Source organism: Lotus japonicus, chromosome 1, assembly GCF_012489685.1.
Source record: "Lotus japonicus ecotype B-129 chromosome 1, LjGifu_v1.2".
Taxonomy (NCBI): domain Eukaryota; kingdom Viridiplantae; phylum Streptophyta; class Magnoliopsida; order Fabales; family Fabaceae; genus Lotus; species Lotus japonicus.
In genome coordinates this window covers 123,580,604-123,600,618 of record NC_080041.1, presented here as the reverse complement: position 1 = coordinate 123,600,618, position 20,015 = coordinate 123,580,604, and the positions used below count along the sequence as shown (strand labels likewise).

Genomic DNA, 20,015 nt, shown 5'->3' with positions numbered 1-20,015 from the left:
TGGAGGGTCAAAAATATTTTTTAACCCTTAAAAAATCATCTTTCTCGGACTAGACCATAACTTCTGATCTTTTAGCATACAAATGTTTATTACATTTTTCTGAGATTAAAGTAACTATCTCAAATATTTGAATATCAAAATGACTATTGAGTTAACATTTACTATAAACAGTTTGCAGTGCAAACTGCAAACTGTGCACAAATAAGGACACTATATTGCTGTGTCCAATAAGTACAAATCTAATACTACATTTTTTTATCACTAAGGTATATGAGACAAAGCAAAACTTAAGAAGAAGAAAACAAAAACAAAAATTAGGCCATTGGTGAGGAAAGCCCCTCTTGTTCTGACAAAGGATACATGGAACGGTGTCGCTTAGAAGAAATATATGTGTCCTTCAATGAAGGTCTCTTGAGTAAAATGCCCATCAAACTCTTTTTGGTTTGTAATAGTGATGAAGCTCTCTCCTTGTACTTAAGAACCAAGAAAAATAGCAATCTATAAAATACTAATAAGCAAGCCAGCACTGCTAAATCCCACCATTTTGAATAATTTGGTTCAATTCCAAACATGTCACTTAGTATCACTTCACCCTTTATCTTAGAATCCCCTGGCACCAATGGTTCAAATTCAAGTCCAATCAGGTCATTCTTGAATTGGCCCTGAGTGACACAGCAAAAAAGAACCATCAACTGCTAGTCTAAATTATATGCATCAATATATAAATAAGCATTTATTTGGAAATGGTAGCTGCACAGACGAGGTCAGGGCATTTCTACATTCATGAAATCAAGGAACCTGAGCCATTCGATTAGGATCGGTCAGTTCATATATTTCATCGAGATCAGAGACAGTATATAAAGACAAAGTTGAATTTTAGTAGTTCGATCTTGATTGAACGGCTAAGATTCTTTGACTGCATGAACTTAGGAACTATATTCAATCTCAGTTGTACCTGTATTGACCATGCAATGTAGCTGATGTAGGACATGGGGTAGCGCCAGAAGAATTTTGGAATGTCTGTTAGACTTCTGAATAAGTTAGATGGCATCATCATGAATACCTGTGTGTGCACAATTTTTCATAAGGTAAATAAAACTTCAAATGATATGCTTATGTGAGTAGCTTCCCGGTGACAGAATTGATTATGAAGAGATAGAAACTAATTGAAACATGTTAAGTAAGGTGTAAGAACTATCTGAATTTGCTTACAGTTACACCAGTTGCAGCTCCAAGGGCTAACAATTGGTTGGACACAAATGCTGCAATAGATAGCATGCACCCTTCTGCCACAGAAATGCTGAAAAGTAGGTTTATGCTAAAATAGCAGTAATGAGAGAAGCCTGGATGAAATTTCACCATGTTGTAAAGTGTTGCTCCTGAAGAGAGGGAAATTGCAATGACAAAAGGTAATGATGAGAGGAAATGTGACAGCACATAGACAGCCTCCCCATAATGCCTCCCAAACCTTTCGCGCTTGAAGACCTGGTAATTCAGGCCTATGTTAGAAATATGATATAAAATTATTCACGCGTTTTCATCTAAAAGTTTTTGGTTTAGTTGGTTCATGACATGATATCAGAGTTTCTATTACCCAATGGTTCAGTGTTTGGTCCATGTTGCCTTGATTTTTCAAAAAAAAAGTTGAATTTATGCAAAGGTAGGTGGACATGTGCATTGTCTACACTTCGGTCTCAATGGATTCTTGCAAAGGGGGCATGTAAGAAATATAATATAACAGCATTCATGTGATCTTCACCAAAAAGCAGATATGGTTCATCACTTCATTGGTTCATGACAAAGTGAGTGACTTTTTTTACAATAATATGGAACTAAAATTGAGATATGTAAGACCTATAAATGTATGTGTACCTTTATTTCCTCTAGGTAAAAGGGTAAGCCTCCAACACAGAGGAAGATCATGAAGCCATAAATGAATCCATCAAACTTGCCTCTTGACAAGATTGCTTCATAGCTTGTTCCTATATTTAAGCAAATAAAACCAGCACTCACTGAGAGCAAGATAAAGAACAACATTCTTAACCAGTAGTAACCAATGTCTCTGCTCATGTTTAAGAGTGATCTATTTGTCAGTGTGCATAGCTGCTTCAGACTACTGGTATCATATGTCCTCCCAATAAAAGGTTCTTCCTGCAACATAAGGGCCTTCAATCAGTATATGGCCTAGCTGATTTGAGTCAAATTGCACTGAATGAAATAAAGACCAAAAGAAAAGAAAAAGGGGTGCAAAAGAAAAATGCAGCCAATTTTGTAACTGCCATTCCCCAACTTTTTTGCATCATAGTGCAGTAAAAGATCAGTTTTAGCTGATTTGAGTCTTGAAAGAAAGACCAAAAGAAAAGAAAAAGGGGATCAGAGATCAAATTGCACTAGTGCAGATCAATTTTAGTGATCCCAAATGTGCCTTAGAACTAATATTTATGGGGCATGGTAAACAGAATATTGAGCAGGTTAATATGTGGCATCATATAAATTGACTTACTCTTAGTTTGATTTCTCTGATTTTTTTCTTTGCTTTATCTGAGTACACGGAAAACCTGTACTTCAGTATGAGTTTCAATTTAATCTCCTCTGTTGTCATACTCATTAGAGAATTGCCTGAGGGTGAAGCTTCCTGAACATAAAATGTAGCAGCATTACATACGAATGAGAAGCAATTAACAAGGCCATCTAGAAGAAGGATTGAAATCTTCCGTTCCTAAAGTATGTCTAATTCTATGTCCCACCAATAAAATTTTGACATGTCAATTATAAACTCCAATATAAGTTTCAAGATTTAATTGGTGAGATAGAAAACTGTGACACCCTTTGGAGACAGAAGAACTTGATCCCCGCAAGAAAAGCTGAAATAGTGAGACAAACAACTGGTTTTTTTTTATCTACTAACATTTCCATTTCTGGAGTCTATTAAGGTTGCAACAACACTATCAAACTCAGGACTAACACAACGAAGGAAGTGCTCTGGAGGATTTTTTCTTGTTGGACAAGGGAACCCTGCATCAGCAAAGAACTGAATTGGAAGAAAAAAATTTAGTAACATCCTAAAATTAATAGCCTTAAGCTCAACTCACAAGAGATAAAAAGAAGATAGTTTTTGGATTTGGATTTGATGCAGTCGAAAAATGGTGCAGTCACTGCAGTCATCAATTCATAGCCGTTGAATGGAGAATGAACAACTTAAATTTAAATTCATGTTTTAACTCCATTTTAAACCGTCCGATCTTCATTCAACAGTTCTGATTTATTAACTGTCATGACTGCACCATATTTAGACTGCAGCAAATCGAGGTCCCAACATGTTTCTACCTTTAAAGCCATAGTTCTTTCTCCAAAATACACTGTTTCACCTCCTGCAAGGATGACCAGATCATCAAAAAGGTTGAAAACTTCACTACATGGCTGGTGAATAGAGCAGATAACTATTCTTCCATCATGGGCTATGCTTCTCAGAGATGAGATCACATAGAAAGAAGATGCACTGTCCAACCCACTTGTGGGTTCATCAAGAAACATGATTTGAGGTTGTGTTAAGATTTCAATGCCTATGCTAAGCCTTCTTTTCTCTCCATTGCTTATGCCTCTCATGTGCCAATTCCCAAGTCTGGTATTTGCATTATCTTCCAGTCCCATTTCATCCAATGTCTTGGTTACCACCTCGTCAATCTCATTTTTAGTCATGTTTGAAGGAAGCCTTAAATGTGCAGCATATGTGAGGGTTTCCCTCACTGTTAGAGTGCCCAAGAAATAATCTTCTTGAGTAATGTATGACTGCAATAATATCAAAAAGTTTAGTCAGTGGTGATATTAGTATTTGGAGTTGTAGTAATGCATAGGAAATAATATAAGAATTCATAGAATTTTTTTTGAAAAGTAAAGAATTCATAGATATAAACATATAATATATAGACACCCACGCCAAATTAAAGAAAGAAAGAGAAGAGGAAGAAATTATTAATATAAATTATAATATATATTATGTAATTTAATAAGAGAACAATTGGGTGTAATAAATGGAAAACATCAATACTTATTCAAAAGCCTATTTAGTTAAAAAATAATAGATTCTAACAATTCTAAAATTCTTTAAAACCTAATAAGCCGGTCTATTTAAATACATATAATTATGCATTTTTTATTATTATTGCTAAATTATATTTTGATGTTAATTAATATCAAGAAATTATATATTATTAACTTATTTATAAATTTCAACATCTTGGCTTAATGATTGATGCATAAAATTATACTTAGAAATAAACTTATAACCTCTTAAAATATCTTATATCATTTAAAATAAGGTTTTAAGTTTTAAGAAGTCCAATAACTTCTCATATTCTTACATTATTTATTACCCAAGTGGTAAGAGTTAGAGATATTAGGGTTGGGTGGGATGAAGGGTGAAGGGTCATCGGGTTCGAATCCGAAGGAGAGATTAATTTACTAACATTTCTAAGAGCATCTCCAATGCTAGTTCTTATTTCTTAGTTCTTAGCACTATTCATGTGGGTCTGTATTGCCACATGTGTTTAAGCAACTCTCAAGCAATTTTGCTCCAACCATGAGTTCTTTCTTAGTTCTTACCACTATTCATTTGGTCCCACCAACCACATTATTTATACTTTTTATTTTTATAAAGTAATAAAACAAAACTCATAAAATAATAAAGTAATTTGGATGAGAGAGAAATAATTAATATTTTAAGCTAAGAACTCAAAAAGCAAAACTTCTTATATAAGAACTGAGTTCTTATTTTTAAGAACTAAGGAGTCCATGTCAGCACCTCTAATGGTAAAGTTCTTAGTTCTTAGTTCTTAACTCCAAAATAAGAACTAAGAACCTTGCATTGGAGATGCTCTAACAACTAACATTTGTCTATAAAATAACAAAAAAAACATTATTTATTAATATATATATATATATATAATCACGCTAACATATTTATAAATGGTTTTTTAATGTGTTTTAATTCATTACTTATAAGTTTATTGGTACCCCTAGCTTTGTTGGTCTACTTAGTTTTTTTATTCTGGAATAACCCTTTTTTAAATAGGCTAACAAATCAAACTAGACTTTGACTTTTAAGAAGAGCAAATTATGTATAGAAAAAAAGCTTATGACATGCAACAAATCGACCTTGAATTTATTAAGCACCCCAGACTTATTTATCCAATGTTTAGTCCACTCCAATTTATTTCCATACCTACTCGTCTTCTTCATCTTCTTTTGATTAATCCAGTTCTATCTTCTTAATTCTTAGGGCCCGTTTGGTGACCAGGATAGGATAGGATAAGACAGAGAATAATCATATCCTGTTGTTATCTGTTGTTTGTTGCACCAGCAGGATATGATAACACTATCCTGTCTTCTATCCTATCCTGTCAATCATGTGTAAAAGTTATCCTGAGGGGGGAGCTAGGATAGAGCAGGATAGGATACCAGTTATATATTTTCTTTCAGTATCCTAACTCCAAATTAATTTATTTTAATATTATATAATTTATAATAATATTAATTAATAAATATAAAAATATTAATTTAACTAAAATAAAAAATAAATAAAATTATTATTCATAAATAGTAAAAATAGACTACTCACTTACAAATATTGATTTATTAATAATAATAGACTAATTTAATATTTTCATCTCCTACAGTGGCGGAACCAGAAATTTTGGGAAGCTTGGGCACATATCCAAGAAGTTTTCCCTTACCTTTACATTTGCCCTTTTTTTGTTTTTTTTTTACCCAAATTATGATCTGGGCCAAAGAAAAAAAAAAAATTTTTGGCCAGAGCCTGGGCACAGGCCCAGGATGGCCAGGCGGTACATCCGCCTATGATCTCCTATTATTTAAAAATTATTTATCTACTTATATAATAATTTAAATATAAAGTATTTTTGAAATAATAATATTTTTAATTTAGTTAATTTTTATTGTTTATCACGTGTCACAACTAAGTGAAAAACATTGATTACAAATATTGATTTTTTAATAGTAATAGATTAATTTTTTATTTTCATCTCCTATTATTTAAAACTACTTATCTACTTATATAATAATTTATAATTCAAATATAAATTACTTTTGAAATAATAATATTCTTAATTTAGTTAACTTTTATTGTTAATTATCACGTGTCACAACTAAGTGAAAACCAATCGGTTAACTGCATAATTTTATTTAAAATATAGGGTATCTTCAAAACAATAAAATAGGCTAATTAATAACATTTAAATTAATTTTATTTATTTTAAAATATAGACTCATTCATGAAAATGTAAAGAAATTAAATTTAATAGAATGATCAATTTTAAATGTATTTTTTATTCAAATATAAATCTGATACATTTTTCCTTATCATATCATGTCCTTATCATGTGCACCTCAAACACAGGATATGATAAGAGTCTATCCTGCTCTTATCCTATCCTGTTAATATCCTGTTCACATATCATATCCTATCCTGACCACCAAACGGGCCCTTAATTTCTTACAAACACTATTTATAATTCTTATCATTAATTTCTTATATTTTCCAACTCTAAAAAAATTATTTATGATTTCATGGAATTTATGATAAGTAACAGCTACAATTTTATTCTACTAATAAGTTGTCTCAAATTAAAAATTAAAAAAAAAAGGTATTAACTTGAGTCTTTTCTTTAAGACTTTGTTTTGTTGTTCAACTTACAATGTCTCTGCAGCCTCTTCTTCTCTCGGACCCATTGAGCAGGACATTTCCAGTCATGCTAACATTGGTGGGAAGTATTCCTGTTGGATTTAGCCAAAACTTAAAAGAGGTTCGAATATGGCAAGTGCAACATGAAATATTAGAGGTAGAATCTGTCATATCCACTAATAAATCATTGACCACGACTATGATGACTATGACATAGGTGAAAAACTAGATAATTAAAGTTAAAATTACAATAAACATCTAACGTAATTTCCCTTAACTTTTACAATTATTCACTAAAATTTTGATATTATTGTGATTTTTCATCATGTATCTAAATATAAATTATATATCAATAAGTACATTTTGTTGCTCAGATTAATGCACTCACTTCAAAATCAAAAGTGAATTGAAGAATTTTTTTCTTATGGATTGAGAAAAAATCAATTCACATCTCTTTTTTTTTTTGAACGAAAAATCAATTCACACATCAATTGTACTCAAATTGTATTCAAACACGCTATAAATCATGACTAGATAAAAACTTCAAATACAAATCATTAAGTAAATCATGCATAACAAAATGTGAAGTGGTGGAGCTTGTATGGTATGCAAGATGGATAGCATATTTCGATATACACGTTTAAATCTTTCAGAATCAATTTTAATAGCTGAGAAATAGCTATTCGATCCAAAATCAATTGTTCTTTAAATCATGGACGACTGAACTACATAAAAGAAAACTTTACAGATCAGTCACCTGCAAGTGCACCAATTAAAGTGGATTTCCCAGATCCTGAAGGACCAACAACTGCCATCATCCTGTTAGATTCTGCATAACCATTTAAGCCATTTAAGAGTTTCCTTTTTGAACCACCGCTATGATCTTGGCGAGCCACCACCGTCAAATCTTCCCAAACCAAACAAACCCTCATTTTCTTCTCCACTGCATCATCATCATCACCACCCTGCATGTTGATATTATTGAAGGCAAAGAAACTCTGACACCAGGAGGAGCACTTAATATGTGAACATATCTATCAACTCATTATGGTGCACTCCCATAAACATAAATAGTGAACGAACGGCATAAAGGACAAAAGATAGTGGGGGCCATAAGATCCAAGATATTTGTTATATATCACTAAAATTTGGTTTGTTTTTAAAGGACCGCCACTAAGTAATGAGTAAAAGCCCGAAGAGAAAAGCCCAAAAATACAAAAAGTCCCTTAATTAAGGAGACAAAGATTTAGGAAAACATGTGATTTCTTTAATGGAAAATCTTGCGTAAGAACACTGTGTGTGTTTATGTATACAAATGGAACTATAGGGTTGTATATTATTATATACTACACTTGTATAGCCCATTATGGCACCGCATTATACGGTTGGGATTCTTCGTGTTGAAGATTTATAAAATGTTTGGCATATATGTACACGAGTCACATTTTCGTACATTGACTGTTGAGGTGTAAGAATTGAGCCTAGCTTTGCTTCTTTTAATATGTTTGAGGCATTTCAGCTGGTTTAAAATTTAATTCTTTAGTTTAAAAATTCCTTTAGAAATGTTTAATAAAATAGCTTATTTTAATGGTTTAAAGTTTTTTTAATAAACTTTTTTAGGCCTAAATTAAAGCATATTAAATTTATTCTCATTTTTATTCTTATCATTTATTAAAATTTCATCATTACGATTTTATATTTATAAGAAGTTAAAAACACTAAACCATAATTATTTATATTTTTAGATAATTACTATAAAATTTTTAATGTAAAATTATAGAATTTTTTGTTAATTTAGACAAATATAACCTTATTTCATTATTAAATTGAAATATAAATTTATTCGCTTTATTCTATTTAATTTAATAAAAATATGAAAACTAAAAATAATTAAAAATTGATATTTATTTTTGAGATGATAATTAATTTGGATAAAAATAAAATATTTAAAGTGGTAATTATTTTGATATTAGTATCATATAGTACGGATGTTCAAATAAGTTCATGTTAAATATAAAAAGAATTATACAGGTATGTTTTTTTTGTCATTTTATAGTTTCAACTTATTCAACATCTAGTACCAAGCATTTGTGTTTAGCAATTACTTACGTTGAGAGTGTAGCCATCATTTGCTCACTTCATATTCTAAAATGGTTGTTGATTTTTAATTTCAAGACAATTCATCACATTTTCTTCCATCTATACCTTCATCTAATGTTATATCTCTCACCTATCATCTCTTATTTGCCTATAAAAAAAAAACCTATTATCTCATATTTCCACCTATCACAATTCTCATCAATTATACTTAACCAATAATTATAATTCTTTCTTTAATATAACTCAACTTTAACTAAGAGTTTTTTTCAAGGTATACACAAATTTAATGAATTCTTAAACTGTGTACATAACTTTAAACAACAACTATATTGAAATGGAAGAAGTAGTAAAGAAAAAAATAATCTTCACTTTCACTTAATTAATGAAAATTAGTGTGTTAGTAACAGATAATTTTACATTCTTTGTAACACTATTTGTATTAGTACTCTCTCTTTTTCGAAATAACTGTACAAAAAAAGAAGGAAGATACACATTTAATGAAATTAATATTGTTAGCTTTTTAAAAGATATTACTCCCCCTATTCTTAATTATAAGACTCCTTAGAAAAGTTTTAGTATTCTTTTATATAAACCCCCTACTATATTTTAGAAAATTTATTACTCATTTGTGGGGCCTTTGGCATTGGAGGAATGAGTATTTTTTGGGAGATAAGCACTGGACTGTGGCGTATGTGTGTGAGTGGATTCGGCTGGAGCACTGTGACTATTCTTCTTTCTTGGTTGCTCAAGAGGCTCGTGAGCTTGCTGAGCGGGATCGCGTTTTCTGGTTAGTACCCTCGGTTGCTTTTGTGTCGTTAATGGTGGATGGAACTTTTAGTGGTGGCTCTCATCACATGGGTGGGAAAGGCTTGTTCGTGACTTTTCTGGATCTTGGCTGTGTGGCTTTTATGTTGGTTTTCTTGATGGGGACCCTCTTCTTGCTGAGAATCTGGCCATGAGGATGGGGCTCTTGATGGCGTGGGAGAAGAACTTTAGGCGGGTCCTTTGTTGTTCGGATTATTTCGAGCTTGTGAGCATGTTGCGGAAGAACCAGTTTTATTTTCATGTGTATATATGGCAATCATTTAATTTGCTAGACTTGCACCTTTTTCTCTCGCGTACTTGGGAAGTTCGTATCCAGCATGTGCCTTATATAGCATGTGCCTTAGCGTTGCCCTTACTGGCTAGGAATTTGTTATCGATGTAGTTCGTCTGTTTATTTTTCCTATTAAAAAAATAAACAATTATTTTAAAACAGAAAGAGTATGAGTTGGGAGGTTTAGGGTTCAAACTTTGACGGGTGTTATTTATCTTTCTAATGTAAAAAAAAAAACAAAAAGAGAATATAATTAGTGACATACATGATATAAACAAGAAAAGGCAAATAAGAATATGAAGGAAGTATAAATGAAACAAAGAGAAAATGATTTTTTTTTTTTTTTCAAATCACACATTTTTTTTTGAATAAGCAAAGAATTATATTGAATAGAAGTATAAGGGGTACTTCAACCCAATACAAAAAGAAAGAAAACAAAAAATGTATAGCACAACTAGAACTCCACTAAAACCTCTAGGGGAAGGACAATAAATCACACATATTCTCCCATGTATTTCGAGTTGAAAATGGCTGCTAGAATCGCGGCAAAACATTTTCTAATATTCAACCTAGATGCATTTACGAGACTTGACTCTTGAGTCCAAATTGAGCACGTAATATAATGTCAGGGATTCAAGCAAAAAAGGAAATTGGTGGAAGCAATTAGTGCTGTTGGGCCAGCAAACCGATCAATTAGTTAAACAACTAGTATGAATAATGAATGGGCATGGTTGTTCGAGAGTGACTCTTTATTTATTTCGTCAACTTTGGAGATTAATTGACTGGAATAAGATAAGTCCACTTCCTCATTCTACCTATAAGGCTATCGCAATAAATTCCCTTTTTTTAATAATACATATTCACAAATAGTAGTCATGAGATTAATTCTCTAAAATTATAATTTTATGTTAAATTGGTAGGTCTTTTCTAATAAATATTTCTTCACACACGTCATCAAAAAATCAAACTTTAAATTAGATACTTATAAACTCAACTATCTACTAATTATGTTACACATTGTTGGTCTATGCCTGTACATTCTGTGCATTCCAAATTTCCAATGAATGAAATATATACACAAAAACACGGCTACCGTCTTTTCCAATGCCTAACACTTGACAATTGACGAGTGTTTGTGGACTCTTCATTTGTTTAAAAATGATTGTTGTTTTTGGAAAGATAGGATATTTCTTTTTCTTTTTCCATGTCATCTATACCTTTATTTAATGAATTGTGTTTCTTCTTTCACTTGTTAAAGTTTTATTTTATAAGTTATATGAAATATATTAAAGTGAAGTACAAGGAGTATTCTAACTCAATACAAGTTGAAAAAGAAAAAAAAAATACAACCTGAAAGTAACAACTTTTACAAAACAACATCAATGATCCTCTTACTAGTAAAATAGTCCACCATCCACCGCCTCCTTAGAGACAGATTAAAGAAATCATGCCTCATTAAAATCTTACCAGGAAAAACCTCCTTGGGTTGGGTTGGGTTGAGTTAAGTAGTTACAATTCTTTTAAACATTTCTTATTTTTTGTTTTTAACTCCTTTTCTCTCAAATTTCTGATTCCGCCACATTTTTATACAGCTTCTTTTGTTGATAAAAATAAAGTAGAGGACAAAAACCTAGGTAGGCTTCATGCTTAATAGATAGAGCTAAGGAAACACGGTGATCCTACAAGAAGTAGTTCGTGTATTTGCTTGTGGCATGTTGGCTAATTGTGTACATTAAGTATGATGGATAATAGTACAATAAATGTATATTTAGAGACAGAGTGGTGGTTATATGGTAAGCGCTGCAATATGTTACCTTTAGATGGTTTTGGCATTGAAACCGCTGCAAACTTTCTAACATACGGAAGCGGTTTTGCATCCCTTGGAGAGGTAGCTATCACATATTGGAGTGGTTTTTCACTTTTTTGCAGCTGTTAATTGAACCAGAGATACTCTCTCCGTCTCTGTGTATAACTATATAAGTCACAAATACCTAAGAAATTGATAAAGGAATTGATTAACTTTTCTAGATTACCCTTATTTACTTTCATATGAATTTATCTGTTCAAGTAAATATTTGAAAAGTTCATCATTTTTTTCATATTAAATATGAGGGTAAATATGAAAAAAAAATATTTAATACTTCCTAGATATTAGAAAGTGACTTATATTTAAAAATAATTTATTTTCACAAAAAAGTGACTTATAATAAGTAACATGAAAAGTATTAAAAAAATATTTGAAATGAATTATGAAATTTCATGTCGCTTAGCATGTAGTATATTAATAACTAATTAGGAAAGTGCATTGACAACAGAGGGAAAAGATCAATAACATGAATCAAACATTTGAGATAATTGATTACTTATATGGTATCAGAGTCTATAACCAAGCGGTTTAAAGTTGAATCCTTACTCCTCCAAATTTTTCTAATATAAAGTTTAATTTAGGCACATAATAGATTTGGCTTGTGCATTGTCCACGCGTGGGATGTACGCTTCTAGCCTAAGTAGGCTCTTGCACGAATGGGATGTATTATAAATATATATAACCATTCATGTGGTCCTTACCTATCAACTAAAACTTTTGGGATAATTGGTTACTTGAAATGAGGTGCATAAATTTCCAGGCATTCTAGCTGCATTGACACAAAGTAATGGATCTTTCAAATCTTCTAGAAACAAATCTTCAGTTAATTGTGCTAATTAAGTACTCCAACAGAAACTTGGGTATAGTTTGATACAGTCTAAAACAAGGGAGTCACAAAAATTAGGGGAAATACTGGATATAGGTGCAATGAACTTGTGTTACTATTTACTCCACCAATATGAGGGAAACTATTGGTCGAGTTAAAGGATCTAAACATTTTAATTTCCTCATATTGCTTGAATTTTTTTTAAAGCAGAGCAATTCTTTTATTAATAACAAAGGAACTTGAGAACAACCCTGTCAAGTAGGGGACTTGCGCCAAACATTAGACAGCAGTATTATACTATTATCCCAAAAACACCACAAATCACAAGTCATATTTCACCTTCGTTTAGCTAGAGCATCAACAAAATAATTTTAATTCAAGCAACTTCATTACAAAGCCAATCAATATTAATGGTGTTCAACATGGTCAAGTTTATATTGTAAATTTACTTTCTATTTATATTGTAAAGTTTGAACTTTGGAGAATATTGTTTCTTGGAAGAGAAGGGTGGCTTGTTACCGAGTGAACATCATTGCTCCAAAGAATAGATTATTTCATTCTTTTGCAGCAACGAAAATGAAGAACTATGAAAAGAAGCATTCTGTGAAATAATAGTAGAGTAACCAGTGCTGCTAAGTCCCACCATTTGCCATGATTCAGTGGAACCCCGAACACCGTTGTTAGGACTTGCTCTCCTGAAACTTTAGGGTTCCCAGATACCAGAGGATCAAATTCAAGCCCTAGCATGTCATTCTTGTATTGTCCCTGCAGTTGAATAGAAAAAAGAAGCAAGGGCTTATTTTCCAGCAGAAGTGGTAGATTCTTCATCTATGTTGTCAGTACTAGTAATTAGATCACATTTATTTTACATCAGCGTTATCAGGGAAGAGGACAAGGTACAATATATGTCCTAAAAATTTGAGCAATACCAATAAGGTATACCAAAGTTATGGTTGGTAGATAGCTATGCTCCTTAAGCATTTAGTCCAGGGTTCGACCCTGAGCGATGTGTATGGAAAATGATTTGTTAAGAGAGACCTACCCACTTAATGTGATCTCCAAGTTTCAAAGGGATTAGTCTCATAGTTACCGACTCTGAGAATACCTTGGGAAACAAAATTAAAACTTAAGCTATTGGTGGTGGTCATAGTGCAAGCTTTGTCATGGGATGATGACACAAATGAATTTATATTACATTTCCGAGATTTTGTTTTATTAGGCCATTTTTAGATTTAATAAAATTTTCCCAAAACACTGAACTTCATACCTGCACTGCCCAAGTAGCAAAACTGAGGTAGGACATGGGATAGCGCCAAAAGAACTTTGGAATGTCAGGTAGTGGTCTGAATATTTGGGAGGCCATCATCATGAAAATCTACACCAAACCATCTATTAAATTAATCATCTAGTTCTTACAAATATTCATTCATATATGAGTAGAAAACAAATTAATGATTCACTTACTATAACACCAGTTCCTACTCCTATGCCCATCATCATATTGGGGACCACTGCGGCTACAGCCATGATGCAGCTCTCAACAACAGATAGGCAGCAGAATAAGTTGATGCAGAAAAATGCACAGCTATTTAAACCAGGATGAAATTGCACCATGAAGTAGATAATTATCCCACAGGAGAGTGATATTAGAAGAAGGAAAGGAAATGATGATATAATGTTTGATAGTACAAATGCAGCCTCTCCATAATGCCCTTTGGACCTTTCACTATAGAACACCTGATTTTTTCTGGGATTTGTTAAGAGGTAGATAACATAACACAACATAAATTTTAGGGATCAAGATCTTCTGTTCCCAAATGAGTGGTTTGGCAATCCTGTCACTAATGAAATTCTGCCATGTCAATTGTGTCTGGTGGTTATAAACTTACATGAATGGTTTCTATTTGACATGTCAGGATTTATTTGGTGGGACAGAAGATGAGACAATTTGACAGAAGATCTTGATTCAAATCTTAGTATCTCATTACCTTTGCTTAAGGAAAAGGATCAATTATTTACCTTCAATTCTTCAATGAAAAATGGCAATCCTCCACATGACAAACAAATCATGAACCCATAGATGAAAGACACACACTTTGCTCTAGCCAAGATTGAGTTGCTGTTTGTTCCAATATGGAAAAAGAGTGTACCTATGCAGATTGACACTGCTATGTAGAATATGATCCTCAACCAGTAGTAGCCAATGTCCCTAGTCATGTTTAGGAAAGATCTCTGTGTCAATGTGCATACTTGTCTGAACCAGCTAGTAGTGTTCCTTAGATTGGACTCAATTACTTGTTCTTCATCTTCCTGAAAAGTGAAAACAATGACCCCCAGAAAGATCAAACAGCGGCAAGAGTACATGTTTAGAAACCCTTCTACAATTGATTCTAAAGTTATGATCAATTCTGGGGAAAAACTTAGCTTCTTGGTTTTAGAATTGATTCTGATGGAAGAAAAGTTTACTCAAGCATGCTATTAATAGTATAATTGTCTAAGTAACTTGGGGCAGTTGGTTCATAATAAAACGAAGGTAGAATTTGCATTAAGAAATTTTGCTTTGCATGACTAGTAATACTGACTAAAGAATTCATACATTGGGCTGTTTCAGTTGTTGAGCTCTTCTTCTTGCATTGACCATTAGGTCTGAACTTTTGTAACTCTCAATGAGTGCTGCTCTAATCTCTGTTGTTTTCATGCCGACTACCGAGTTGGATGATGTTGACTGTCAATAAGGAAATTCACATTTAGAAGCTTGGTCAACAAATGTAACATAGAACAAGGCTACATGTCTCAAACTTACAAGACTTAAATGATGAGATCTTGCTAGAGTTTCAGCAACCAAGTCAAAATCCAAATTAATGCACAGAATGAAGTGGTCAGAAGGATTCCTTCTGGTAGGACAAGGGAATCCTGCATCAGCAAAAAACTAACCCCAAAATTCATTAGTGGCTCAAATTTTGTAACTAATTGCATGATAGGAAATCCTTCTAGCATTGATGCTAAAGTAAAAATCAAATTTAGGAAGAAGCTTGATCTTTGAATCAGCATCTCTTTCATCATAATCCATTCGGAATCCAAAAGCTACTCGCGGAAGGGAAGCTTCTCTCCAGAATTGATTCTGACTTCACCATCAATGAGTAGCTTTTGAATGTCAGAATTGATTCTGTGGAAAAATAAGCCGATCCAATTTGTGGGGTCAATCTGCTTACCTTTAGAGCCATTTTTGCTTCTCCAAAATAAACAGTCTCCCCGCTTGAGAGCAAGAGCAAATCATCAAAAAGTTCAAAAGTTTCACTACTTGGTTGGTGAATGGAGCAAATAACTATCTTTCCATTCCAAGCTATGTTGCTTAGAGCTTGGATGACATAGAAAGCTGAGGAACTATCAAGTCCACTAGTAGGTTCATCCAGAAGCAAGACATGGGGTTGTGTCAAAATCAAGGGCAATGCTGAGTCTCTTCTTTTCACCATTACTTATACCTCTTGAGTGCCAATTCCCAATCCTAGTATCTGCACATTCTTCTAGGCCCATTTCCATTATCGTTTCTTCCACTACTTTGTTTGTCTCTTCTTTGGTCATATCAGAAGGAAGCCTCATGTATGCAGAGTATGTGAGGCTCTCTCTTACAGTCAATGTTCCCAAGAAAATTTCCTCTTGAGCAACGTAACACTGAAAATTCAAGAATTATATTTGTTCCTTAGTATTAGAAATAAAACCATTCATGTGTACTTTACTCAAAAACTTAAACTTTTAGAATAATTTTTTTTAAAAAAAAAATTGGTATAATTGGTTAGTGACATGGTATTGGAATATCTGTGTGACTAAGTGGTTTAAAGTTCGATCTTTAACGCCATCAATTCTTTTAATAAAAAAATTAAATTTCAGCAGTCAGCGATCTGTGTTCATAATTCAAACCCAAATGAGCTCTTGTGTAAGGAGTGTTAGACAACCTTTTGGAATAATTGGTTATATGTACCGGTTATGATCACATTTAAGGATAGCTTTATGGCTTTTGCAGCATGAGATTATATATCTTACCACTTGTCTGTAATACAGGCTTCTATTCTTTCCGTTGATGTGAATGTTGCCGGTCACTATAACATTTGCAGAATGTTTTCCTGTACAAAATGTGAATACTTATTGTCTCAATCAAGATTTGAAACCAACACAAACTACTGGATGGAGTTATAACCACATGGGACCATTAAATTAGATAACCTCTTATAAAGAGTATGGATTACTCATTCATTAATTACATGAACTTGTATAAGGTTGGTTTAAATATGAATCTCGGACATAATGAGAGATACAAATTAAAAGAGATAATTTTCACCAGTTGTACACGAAAGAGGAGCTAACAGCCGTCATTCAAGAGCAGGGCCGGTCCCGACATTTTGGAGGCCCTGGGCAAATTATAAAAATGGACCCCTAATAATTTTAACGTTCGAAATTTCATCAGAACCATTATGTTGGTTCGTTTGACAACTGACCTCTTGCAACCCACACAGGGGTCGTGTGTTCGAATCCAAGCAACATACACAGTTACTAACCACTAGACCAGCTCAAATCATTAATAACACCTTGAACATTAATTATTATAACTAAATTTTATTTTAGGGGAAAGTTTAATCATAATTTTTTTTTGCCCCTTCTTTTTGGATGCCCTGGGCTGTGGGCCTGCTTGCACAGGCCCAGGGCTGGCCCTGTTCAAGAGATGTATCAAGTATGTCTATTGTCAAATGGACCACATATAGCTATAAGTCGATGAAACCTTTTAACATAACTAATCTTACACCATTCAAATACTTAAAATATATATATAATTTTATTCAATGAGTGCTTTGTTAGTTGGGGAAGAAGCTGCCGCACGAATCGGATTTTTTGAGGAACATATCAAGAGAGAATTAAATTTGGTTAGATAATGTGTGGTTGGTAAACAAGAATAGATTTTTTTAGCAAGATACGAAATGTATCATTAAATATCAATATGGTTCTACGAGATCATGTCCAATGAGAGGTATAATAAATGATCATATATGCATAGAAGAGAAATATAAAAAGAGAAAATGAGATGGAAGAGAAAATAAAAATGTAAATGAATCAATATTCCAAAACTATTTACTAGATACCGTTCAATTCAATTTCCTTTTAATTTTGTAAGCATCACGTGTATATTCCATTAAGGGAGACAATTATGTTAAGAGTATATCTAAACCTTAGTAGCTGAGTTTCTTTTCACTAAGCAAGTAGTTTTTTTTTTAATTGAAGTAAGTTTAGCTAGCACTCCAACGAGCTTAAAAATAAGTTTTTGAGATTTTACAAGCAATTAGATCTTATGATTAAAGTAATTCATTTTCTCTCTTAACTCAGAATGAATATGCAACCCAAATTAAATTAAAAAAAAAACCATAAAAATGTAGGGCTATATATCATGAATTCAACAATAAAAGTTAAGAAACTGCATGTCATTGGAATAAAAACTAGAATAATATAATTACTTATGAGTTAAATCTTATGACATTTTCAGTCCACAAAAACATTTCTCATCATGAATGATTAGAACCACAAATATTTATATTATGGCAAGATCGATTAGCTCTCTTAATAATATATTTTCTCTATTCGTTAGCCTGAGTCTGAAAACATAGTTAAAAAGAATATAAGGGTTGGGTGGGGTGAGGGTGAAGGGTCTCGGGTTCGAACCCGGATGAGAGATTAATTTACTAACATTTCTAACAACTAACATTTGCCTATAAAAAAAAAGAATATATAAAACATGTATCATTTAAAAACTTGCTAAAAAGAACATGTTATTTTATGTTTCTTTAAAAATACTGGTTCTATAAAAAAAATATCATTTAATCCAACCACGTTTAAACTCACTATTAACTCTTAGAAAGAAGTTCACAAAAGATTTAAGGAGGAGCATAATGAAAACGTAAAAGGAATAGATTCAACTCGTATGCTCTAAGTATGATTTTTTGTCTTAATCAAGGTACGTACAATGGGTATATTTGAGATTAATTTCTTGCCATGCAGTCAGTAAAAGGGGTTGGACTATGAGTTTTCTTGATTCACAACGGTTGAGGTTCAAACGTTCAATTATTGATTTAAGAGACGAAGTGTTGAACTGATATCCCAACCTACTTAGTAATACTCTAAGATGTGATTTTTTTATATACAACAGAAAACACTCTAAGATATGCTATGAAGAGAGCTTATGTAGTTTAAAATAAATAAGTAAAAAAATACTAAGTGTCAGAGAGAGAGAGAGACCTGCCAATGAGTCGAGTAGGGTGGTTTTGCCACAACCTGAAGGACCCATGACGGCCATGATCCTACCAGGTTGAGCAAAACCAGTAATCCCATGAAGCAGAAACTTCTTGTTTGGGAGCTCTACTGTTAAATCTTCCCACGCCATCACCATAGCATCCATTGCTGCACCTCTCTCCCCCACTCCACCCATCTCTGTTATATGCAATCAAACATTTATTCGGATATATTACGTATCTAAATATTTGGTTCCCATCAATTTTTGTCCCCACATGTGTTTATGAGTTTGAAAAAATTATCTGACACTCATCATGGAGTATTTAATACCTTTGAGTAATACTTCATTTAGCATAGGAAAAACGTTAACGTATCTTAGACACCCCAATTCAAACTAATACATAGGAAGATATAAGAAAATTATATCGAAATAAGTGATATGAGAATGTGATGTAATACAAATATTAAAAAAATAAGAAGAAAAAATAAATGAAAATTAGATGGAAAAAAGTATTATGTGTAAACTTGTGCACGGCTGTAAAAGAAGTTTGAGAGAAAAAAATATGATAGAATCATATGCATTGTTTTAAGGCTCTATAATGTTTTTACCTAACTCGTTCGGATTAATGAGTCTTATCTCATTATACAAACCTGTAGTTTGATGAATATTTCTTAATACCATATAATCATAACACCGAGTTTCAACAATATTATATAATTAGACAATCCTAATGTTAATACTAAATTGTAAAATCTGCTGAAATTGGCAAAGGCCTCTTTGTTTACTTTTTTTTTTTAAATAAACTTCAATTCAATTCAATTAAACTTAGACCGGTTTAGACGCCAAATAATCCGCAGAAATAAAAGGAAGAGCTTCGGACGGGACTTCCTCTTCCCACACCAAACCGGCGTAAGTACTGTTTACTTTTAAAAAAAAGCCAAATCTGACCTTATTTTACTAGTCACAAGTTCGGTGGGTGTTAGATCACCGCTCAAGATCTGTTTTTGGGTGGTTTTCTCTCTTCTTTTTGACCATAACTTCTCGGCTTCTTGACATCTCATCTAACACTTTCAAAAAAAAACAAGACATCTCATCTAACGATGTTAGTGCTTCACAGTATATCTTCATTACAAGTTCTGCACATGACGATGA

The 20,015-nt window shown here is 32.6% G+C and overlaps 1 protein-coding gene and 1 pseudogene across 2 annotated transcripts; both read right to left on the bottom strand.

The window, feature by feature from the left end:
• Positions 1-132: 132 nt before the first annotated feature.
• Positions 133-7,723, bottom strand: LOC130730157 (ABC transporter G family member 15-like). 2 transcript variants are annotated; one of them, XM_057582085.1, is made up of 9 exons: positions 7,458-7,723; positions 6,713-6,792; positions 3,328-3,789; positions 2,909-3,031; positions 2,504-2,635; positions 1,873-2,151; positions 1,213-1,485; positions 956-1,063; positions 133-662 (listed from the first exon to the last, which is right to left on the bottom strand). In XM_057582085.1, the coding sequence occupies exons 1-9, from the start codon at positions 7,669-7,671 to the stop codon at positions 315-317; spliced, it is 2,019 nt and encodes a 672-aa protein (XP_057438068.1). In that variant the 5' UTR covers positions 7,672-7,723; the 3' UTR covers positions 133-314. The 2 variants fall into 2 exon arrangements, with proteins under 2 accessions (XP_057438068.1, XP_057438069.1); XM_057582086.1 differs by lacking the exon at positions 2,909-3,031.
• A 5,082-nt stretch (positions 7,724-12,805) lies between these two features.
• LOC130730156 (ABC transporter G family member 12-like) lies at positions 12,806-19,061 on the bottom strand (annotated as a pseudogene).
• Positions 19,062-20,015: the final 954 nt, after the last annotated feature.

Bases quoted from the DNA above. Each gene is read 5' to 3' on its own strand.
- LOC130730157 (XM_057582085.1), bottom strand. From the start codon at position 7,671: ATGCAGGGTGGTGATGATGATGATGCAGTGGAGAAGAAAATGAGGGTT. The intron at 3,032-3,327 runs GTAGAAACATGT...CTTCCAATTCAG, and splicing joins AAAGAACTATGGCTTTAAAG to TTCTTTGCTGATGCAGGGTT. The intron at 1,486-1,872 runs GTACACATACAT...CTGAATTACCAG, and splicing joins TTTACCTAGAGGAAATAAAG to GTCTTCAAGCGCGAAAGGTT.